The sequence below is a fragment of the Mandrillus leucophaeus genome, unplaced genomic scaffold, assembly GCF_000951045.1.
Source record: "Mandrillus leucophaeus isolate KB7577 unplaced genomic scaffold, Mleu.le_1.0 Scaffold199, whole genome shotgun sequence".
NCBI classification, from domain to species: domain Eukaryota; kingdom Metazoa; phylum Chordata; class Mammalia; order Primates; family Cercopithecidae; genus Mandrillus; species Mandrillus leucophaeus.
The window spans coordinates 482,427-492,086 of record NW_012102020.1 but is presented as its reverse complement, the minus strand read 5'-3'; the positions used below and the strand labels follow the sequence as shown (position 1 = coordinate 492,086).

The 9,660-nt window shown below is 39.5% G+C and overlaps 1 protein-coding gene across 1 annotated transcript in view; it reads left to right on the top strand.

The window, feature by feature from the left end:
• Nucleotides 1-6,192, top strand: part of FBXO45 (F-box protein 45) — a 29,106-nt gene extending 22,914 nt beyond the window's left edge. Inside the window, exon 5 of the mRNA XM_011978724.1 lies at nt 3,042-6,192. Within this exon, the coding sequence (XP_011834114.1) occupies nt 3,042-3,227 (186 nt within the window). The 3' untranslated portion in view covers nt 3,228-6,192. The remainder of the gene's footprint in view (nt 1-3,041) is intronic.
• Nucleotides 6,193-9,660: the final 3,468 nt, after the last annotated feature.

Genomic DNA, 9,660 nt, shown 5'->3' with positions numbered 1-9,660 from the left:
CGGGATTTCACCATGTTGGCCAGGATGGTCTCGATCTCTTGACCTCATGATCCGCCCGCCTCGGCCTCCCAAAGTGAAAGTGCTGGGATTACAGGTGTGAGCCACTGCACCTGGCCTGGTTCTTTTTTAGAGCAAATTTCCTTTTCTCTATTGAGATTCCTTGTTTGTTTATATTATATTTTTAAAAAATTATTTGGACATATTTATAATAGCTGCTTTGAAGTCTTTGCCAAATCCAACACTTAGGCCCACTTGGGTTCAGCTTCTATTGATTGCTCTTTTTTCCCCTAAATATGAATCACACTTTCCTGTTTCTTTTCATATCTAGTAATTTTTTCATTGAAACCTAGATGTGTAGATAATACGTAGTAGAAACTCCTGAATGTTTTGTTTCTAGAAACTGCTTTATTCTGAAAGTATAGGTTTTCTTGTTTTAGTAGGCAGTTAACTTGCCTCTACTCAAACTATAACCTCTGTCTCTTGTGATGTACGGCAGCTAACGTCTGCTCAGTGTTTTCAGCTTCGCTGCTTTTTCAGTCCTGGGGGTTTACCCTGTGCCTTTGTAATGTAGTGGTCATTCAGGGATTTGGGCAGGTAATTCTCAGATTTTGGGGTTCATCCTTTCTGTGGTTCTGTTGCTTCTGGAGTTCCTCCTCTAAGTGTCCAGTTGCTCTGCTGTCTCCCAGGTTTTACCCCCGACACCTAAAGATGGTAAGACTTCTGCTTTCTCCACCCTGTGCTTTGTGCACGGGGTGTGCTCAAAGGTGAAGCAAATTTGCAGATTTCACCAGGAGTAATTGTTACTTAGTTTCAACTTCTGTAAAATAGGGATAAAAATTCCTAGGATTAGTGTGAGGATTAAATGGGACAATACAAATAAGACACAAAACAAATACCCAACAGAATTAGCTTTTCATTTCTACTTTGTTGTTAATATTTTGTTGGTATGAGTGGTGGTGGTGGTGATGATGATTTGGAGGTTCTTAGATTCATAAAATGGGTTAATCTGTGAGGTGGGCAAAGGGAGGAAAAAAGCAGATGTTGGCAGTTACTGTTAACAGGAAACACAGTGAAGGAAAGTAAATGACAATAGCAGGGGTTATCATAATCAGGAAGAATTAAATTTTGATTGCAAACATTAGGACTTTCTCTTTCCAATTTTGTAGATGCAACATCCTTTTATAAATGCAAACCATAAAGATGAAACATCCTTTTTTTTTTTTTTGCTTACTTTTCCAAATGAGAAAAATCTGGATATATTCTGCTTCCAGTTTCGTTTAATAATCAGTGCTGCTGTTTTTTATAACAGGTGTTTCAGAGTTGTGAACCACAAATTGACTATTTAGTAAGCCTATTCTATATTCTGTGTTAGAATTTGTAGCCAGATTGGATTATTCATGATTCCACATTATATGTGGAACTGCTCTGTAAACTTTAAAAGCTGTGTCAGGCCGGGCGTGGTGGCTCATGCCTGTAATCCCAGCACTTTGGGAGGCTGAGGCGGGCGGATCATGAGGTCAGGAGATCGAGACCACTCTGGCTAATGTAGTGAAACCCTGTCTCTACTAAAAATAGAAAAAATCAGCTGGGTGAGGTAGCAGGCGCCTGTAGTCCCAGCTACTCGGGAGGCTGAGGCAGGAGAATGGCGTGAACCCGGGAGGCGGAGCTTGCAGTGAGCTGAGATCACGCCACTGCACTCTAGCCTGGGAGACAGTGAGACTCTGTCTCAAAATAAAAAAAATAAAATAAAATAAAAGCTATGTGTCTTACTATGGTGATTCTTAAAATTGTGGTGAAATATACATATTTATTATTTTAACTATTTGTAAGTATACAATTCAGTGGCATTAAATACATTCACACGTTGTGTAACCATCACCTCTATCTATACCCAAAACTTTTTCCTCACCCCATCGTAATCTCTACTATGTTCATTCCCTGTTTCCTTCATTCCCCACCCCTGGTAAACTCTATTCTACAACTATATGTATTTGACGATTCTAGATACTTTATGTAAATGGAATCATACCATTTAGCCTTTTGTGTCTGGTTCATTTCACTTAGCATAATATTTTCAGGGTCTATGTTGTAGCATATATCAAAATTTCATTTCTGTTTATGGCTGAATAATATTGCATTGTATGGCTGGGCACGGTGGCTCACGTCTGTAATCCCAGCACTTTGGGACGCTGAGGCAGGCAGATCACGAGGTCAGGAGATCGAGACCATCCTGGCTAACACGGTGAAACCCCATCTCTACTAAAAATACAAAAAATTAGCCAGGTGTGGTGGCGGGCACCTGTAGTCCCAGCTACTGGGGAGGCTGAGGCAGGAGAACGGCGTGAACCCGGGAGGCGGAGCTTGCAGTGAGCCGAGATCACGCCACTGCACCCCAGCCTGGGTGACAGAGCAAGACTCAGTCTCAAAAAAAAAATTTCATTGTATGTATGGTATAGTAATTTGAGAAGCTGATTTAGGTTGTTCTTTTTGGTGAAATATGTCAAGTTATAGATTTTAGTGTTAACCTTAAGAAAAACCTTTAAACAAAGAGTGAATAAAATCAATCTAGAGAGTGTTCAGGTGGAACATTTAAATTGTTAGTAATTAAATGTAGATTCCATGTGAGTCTTAGAAACAAAACTATCAAAGTAAGCATTTGTGATTTGTTACCCAGGCTGGAGTGTAGTGGGCAGTGGTGTGATACCGGCTTTGCGCCACCACACCCAGCTAATTTTTGTATTTTTAGTAGAGATGGGTTTTCACCATGTTTTCCAGGCTGGTCTTGAACTCCTGGGCTCAAGCAATCCGCCCGCCTCAGCCTCCCAAAGTGCTAGGATTACAAGCATGAGCCACCATACCTGACCGGATATATGTCCTTTTTTTGTAGATGTTTCTCCCTGACTAGAAAGCTTCCCTTGTGATTTTTCTAGACAGCTTTCAGGATAATATTCTTAATATTTTCAAATTCTTGATTTGTGTCTTGTGTCTTCTAGCTATGCCCTTGGCAGATTTTCTTCTAACCTTTTGATGTCTATTTGCAGATAGGAGAAAGAATTCGAGTCATCTTGGACATGGAAGATAAGACTTTAGCTTTTGAACGTGGATATGAGTTCCTGGGGGTTGCCTTTAGAGGACTTCCAAAGGTCTGCTTATACCCAGCAGTTTCTGCTGTATATGGCAACACAGAAGTGACTTTGGTTTACCTTGGAAAACCTCTGGACGGATGACAGTGGCTTTCTTGTGATGACAGAGTGGAGGAGAGATCTGCTTATGGGAAGTAGAACCGTGAAGTGACTGTCATACTGCATGTCCAAGAAACATCCTGAAAACACATGAAGTTGTAAACTGGAGAAGCAACTCTACAGCAGAGATTATCTTCGTGTTTCCTCTTCCCACTGGGCCAGAAAAATCCTCAGGGTTGCAGTTGGTTGAGTGGGCAGTTGACATATGCATGTTGCAACCGATGTTGTCTCCAAGTTAGCAATGTGTTATTTCCAACTTGAAAGGTGAGATTGTAGAGATGCTGTCAAAGGGATAAGATAAGGAAATAGCAAGATTTTTAAGTAGTGTGTTTGTGAAGACTGATCCCATTTTACAACTGCCTGTTCTTTCTCCAGTCCCTTTTTTTCTGGCCAGCTTGACTATTAGAAAAGTATGAAACTGGTTGGGTTTTATTTAATATTTTTAATATATTGAGAAGCATGGTCTGCCTGGACTGCACTTCTCTAAAAGTGAGATATAAAATTGTGCAGCTATTTTAAAAGTTGTATATACAATATGTGTGTAAAAAAAAACTGTAAAAAAAACAAAAAGGACAAACAGGTTGCTTTGTTCTAGTTCTAATTTCTTATAAACCACTACATGGTTACAAAATTGGAGTAACATTTGGGGACAGCGAGGGTAACTACAAAGAAGAGGATTTTAAGAGGAGAGTGTTGTGTTGACTCATTTTGTATTATTTTTGGCTTCCAGTTCCCATAGCTGTTAGAGTCTGGTTTGTTTTTGTTTTTACTATCAAAATTATAGTAAAGATCTCTCAGTCTCCTGGCTGAAGATTGAGGGAAGGCAAATCTATTTCTAATTATACATATATCAGTAAGGATGATCTCAACATAATAGTAATGTGTATCTTTTGGTATCCAGTTTTATTTCTGGCCTTCTAAGAAAGTGTCTCATAACACAGAACATTGCCATTTGCTCTTGTTGGCCACAAATAATAGTCCTAGAGCCTAGGAAAAAAAAGAATTGATGAATGGTCCTTTTATTTTGTAGCCTTATAAATGCTGTAGATATTATCAAAAAAATTAATTTCGTATTGTTTACATCATGCAACTAATCTAAGCCTCAAACTCGTTATTGGGGCTATAAAGAAAATGTTTACTTACCCACCTGAAACAGGTTAAGAATATTCTTAATCTCATTATAGATAATTGCCCCCATGGGACTTGAAATATGACACCTTGTGCTGGAAACTTCAGGTTGGCAATATTTGAAGGTTTCACTGTAGAAGAGTTTAACATTAACTCCTATTTTGACTTACAAATCTTATTTCTCATCACTAAAATGCTTTTGAATTAATAATCCAACCCACATGAGCTGAGAGTTTTTCTTTTGTTGGAAAAGAAACAGACATCTTTCTGTATGAAAGTATAAATTGTATGGTTTTAGATACATAGGAATTGGCAAAGGCAAGCAAAATCTTTGTACTTCTGAGTTCTTGCTGTATGTGTGTTTTGTTTTGAATCTAATTAGGGACACTAGGCAGCTGGCCGGGATTCTTGGGTTGCCCTTGGGAGTTAAGATTGTCAATACTCCTATGAAGCAAGGGATTTCAGCCATAGGACAAAGATTTATTGTTGCCACCAGAAAAGTTTACAAGTATTTATTGTGTATTTGATACATTGCTTGAAAAGATGAAATCTGTTAAAGATTCTTTTTGATGTGCAGGTTAAGAAGAAACCTCCTTGTATTGAGTGGAATTATATGTTAAACGTATTAGAGAATATAGATGGTATAGAAATTTATTTTTCTTGGTGTAGAACAACACAATTCAGCAAAGTTTAAAATTTGATTAAACGAGAAGTGGTTCAGGATGAAGATGGACTTGTTAGAAAATGATCAAGTCCTTTAAGTACTTGTTTCTTTTTCAGGTTGTGATGTGGCCATTCCAAGAGCTTTTGTTGAGAGTTTGGTTTATAATTGTCTCTTTTGTCTTGTTAGTAAACATTCATTTGCAACAGTTTTGAAGGTGCTGAGTGGAAAACCGAAACACATGGTTATTGCATATTGGACCTAGAATGAAATAATTGCCTCAATATTTAACAACAAGCCATTCTTGTCTCAAAGGTTTAAATTCCAGAATATCCCATTTGCAAATCATATGCAATTGGGTTAATAGCATGAGCATCTGGGTAATGAAGAGCCTTCATTTACGTAAACCTGTCACTAAAAACCAGTAGTAGCTCTACAAAATATTAAACTGCTACAATGTTCAAGGAAATGGAGTATCTTTGTCATTGGTGCTGAGAAGAGCATTTAGGTAGAAGACAGTTATGCCTGAAGATTGAGTATAAATCATTCCAACCAGTGGTTCTCAACGTTGGCTGTATGCACTTTGCAGTCACTTTGGAGTGTTTGAAGACGTATCGATGCTTTGGGTTCCATATGCCAAGATTCTGATGTTGGTCTGGAATATGAGCTGGTCATAAGGATTTTTATAACTTTCTGGTCATTTCAATATGCTGCCAAGGTTGAGAACCATTGTTCTAAAATTCACCTTGAGTTTTCTCATCTGCAAAATAGAAAAAAAAAAAAAATCCTTGCTCCCTCCCTTCACTACCTCACAAGGATATTGAGGGTAAAGGAGAAAATAATGGGAAGGTGCTTGTGCTGTGGATGGAAAGTGCTATTAAAAGTCAAAGGAGCGTTCTATTTCAATCCATAGTATGATCAGGGAGGGTGTGACTGACCGCACTTTGTTGACTTGGGAAACGGGGAGCACTGTCTTTGGTTCGTGAACGAAGCATGCAGACGTGGAAGCAGACGTTACCATTATTCCTACTACGGTCTTCTGTCATACTTGAGACAGGCTGTTTTAATTACCTGGTTTTACATAGGAAAGAAGAAATATTAAGGCTTAAAGTTTGTAATGGTCAATGGCTCATAATTCATTAAATCTTTTCATACAAGGAATTTGTGGTTAATGTCATTTCATAGTTGCCATTATTTTTTCATTATTTGACTTGAATGTTAAGCCATTTATTTCATCTCCCTCATTCACATAAAGTGTAGATACGGATTCGATAAGACACCTAAAGAAAGTAAGATTTACCCAGTTAATATTTGAAATCATTGTTCAGTAATTAGGCATTTTCTGCCTTTTAGAATGATTTGACTGGAGAAAGAGTTTCAAAAATAGCAGATCTCTAAACCATAAAAAACTATTGTATAATGAACTTTTGTTTGTTTTTGGAAACAGGGTCTCACTCTGTTGCCTAGGCTGGTCTTGAACTCCTGGGCTCAAGCAATCTTCCTGCCTCAGCCTCCCAAGTAGCTGGGATTACAGGTGTATGCCACCATGCCCAGCTTTAACTTTTAAGTCCCCAAACTATGTAGATTGTCATATTATTATTATTATTGTTATTTTTGTTATTTTGAAGAAGCGAGTAGTTTGAAGAGATAGAAGGGGAGTGGTGTGTGTGTTTCTTTTTTGGAGACAGAGTCACTCAGGCTGGAGTGCATGACCTTGGCTCACTGCAACCTCTGCCTCCCGGGTTCCAGCGATTCTCCTGCCTCAGCCTCCTGAGTAGCTGGGATTACAGGCGCCCGGCACCACGCCTGGCTAATTTTTGTATTTTTAGTAGAGACGGAGTTTCACCATGTTGGCCAGGCTGGTCTCGAACTCCTGACCTTGTGATCCACCCGCCTAAGCCTCCCAAAGTGCTAGGATTACAGGTGTGAGCCACCGCGCCCGGCCCTAATCTTTGTATTTTTAGTAGAGGGGGTTTTGCCATGTTGGCCAGGCTGGTCTCGAACTCCTGGCCTCAAGCCATCCACCCACCTCACCTCCCAAAGTGCCGGGATTACAGTCGTAAGCCACCGTGCTGGGCCAGAAATTTAAGGAGTTTTAAAGGTTAGCATTGAAAAGATTACTTTCCAGAAATCGAGACCACCACAGTTCCACAGTTGGGACTGTGGTAGATAATCAGGACCACTTCGAAGCCTTTACTAGGGATAGGCCACACCCCGCCCAAATGCTGTCCTCAGAAACCTTCCTCCGTTTCTCTAGCTGAATGTAATCTCTCCTTGAAATTTCCCTAGTTTTATATATCTATAGTTGACTCATGCTGTATTTATTTATACCTTGTTTAAAATTATTTATTGATTATTTATTGGTGTCATATCGCCCCTAAACTGGGACAGGATCTCTGACGGACTCATCTTTGTACCCACAACACATAAGCCCAATAGGCAGGTGCTCACATATTTGCTGAAGGAACAGAGAAAGAACTACGGAGAGAGACAAAAGCTCCTCTGAACTTTTAGACTATAGAAGCAAAAATTACAGTAGCGAAAGATGAATGAGAAATTCTATGTTCTAGTCCCAGTGAAGCAGGAAGGAAAGGGGTGCAAACTTGAGGCTAGTAAGGAAGAAGTAATTACTGCGAATGCATTTAGCCATTCCCTCTACTCGAAAATACTGGTAAACTCTGATTTTTATATTTGTTTAGAATTTAAAATAGAATTCTGTATCTTTATTTTTTTGGAATTCTGTTGTTTTGCCTTAGTTTCTTAATAAAAAGTTAAACATTAACCACCTGTGATTGCTTACATTTAAAGAAATTTGTTACACATTGGTCAGAAAGAAAAATTGGGGTGTGCCTTAATAGCCAAAGGTGGTGATGGAATTTACCTATAAATTCCATGGCTTTAATAATAGAATCCACATTCCCCATGTTTAGAATGGAATGTGGACAAGGAACAGTAATTCACTAGGGTCTTATTTCCCAATTGCTTCTACCGCCCCCCCACCCCACCCCACCCCGCTGCTCACATTTGTTGGATAGTGCAGTTGTTCGCCAAGAATTAAAAGGGACAGGCATGCTGTTCCTGAACTGGCTGAATAAATGGCTCCTGTGATCCAAAAGCTTAAAAGAGAATCAGTTGATTATGTTGCTAAAAATTTGCCTAATATGTTAAAGTTCATACAAAGCATTTTAATTTTTTTTTTCTTTTTTTTTTGAGACAAAGTCTTGCTCTGTTACCCAGGCTGGAAAGCAGTTGATGTGATCTCGGCTCACTGCAGCCTCCGCCTCAGGTGATCCGTGTGCCTCAGCCTCCTAAAGTACTGGGATTACAGACGTGAGCCACTGTGCCCGACCCAAAACATTTAAATTTTGTAAAAGAAAAATAGGTGTAAATGTTCTGTATTTGCCTCTTTGTTTAGTGGAAAGAGACGCTGGAGACAGCTTTACCAGTCTGTTGTCCTGATTTCTTTTTTGGATCCTCCCCCGAACTGTTTGCTTCTTATTTAATGTGTTCTCTAAAATACCATTGAGAGCAACATGTTCTCTAGTCTTCAGAATATAGTTTGCTGAAAGAAGTAGCCCTTTAAGATTTAAGATTGTGAATTCAGCTTTTGTATGTAGGATTTCATGATGAGTGGCTCAAGAAGTAGGAATCATTTAGGGAGTTTTCTTAGGTCACCATGTTGATAGTGCTTAATTTCTGTTTCTTTTAAGGCAGGAAAACATTAAGAAAAGATCAAGGAGGTCAAGTCCTGTCTAGATATGATTTGATACTTGTACACTGTATTATATTTCTGCCCCCTTTGCTCTAGAAATAAAATGGGGATAAAATCAAGTAATGGTTTTGAGGTCATAGCTCCCTTGAGAAAGTCTCCCTGAAATAATGTATTAAAATTCTAGTGTCTCAAGTTAGATTCATTAGAGGCGTATTGTAGTGGGAATAGACCAGATATGTTTGTTTATTTAATGGAGCTAACTTGCTCGCTATTTCCAACCCATGTTTAAAGGGCATATTATTCATCTGTGCACCTCTGTTGGTCCTCCTCCCCTTTGAAGGAAAGGAGGCTTAAGGTTGGAATGAGAGTTGTCGATGACATCTCTAACCCCTCGATAGGCCAAAGAGTGGTGTAGTTGATGATCGAATTGCCCAGGACAGCATGGACACTTTTATCACAAAAGACATGTTGGCAGGGAAGATGCTGCTCTGGGCAGAGACGTGGCAAAGCCCGGCGCAGGCCACGCTTCTGAGCACAGCCTACAGGAACTTCAGTGCTGATGGAGCCGTGGAGCTAACAGTGACTCCACAGGCCACTCTCGGTTTTATGTGGCCATAGCTGAGCTTCTGAAATTTGGAAGGATCTTCCTGCCCACCCAGCTACTAGTCATCCATTGGTAATGTAGAAAGAATGAAAAAGGCAGGAAAGATAATTTGTCAAATTATTTTCTAACATCTATCATATACCAGGCTTTTACCAGGTACTAGAGATGGAAAGATGAGAAGGAAAACACGAAGTTGCTGACAAGCTTCTGTGAAAGCAAAAGTGGAAACAGACTCTGCCGGGAAACCAGGATAACGGCTTTAACGAAATTACAGGTGAGGTCCAGGGTGGCATAGAGAGGGAGCAGTTAACCT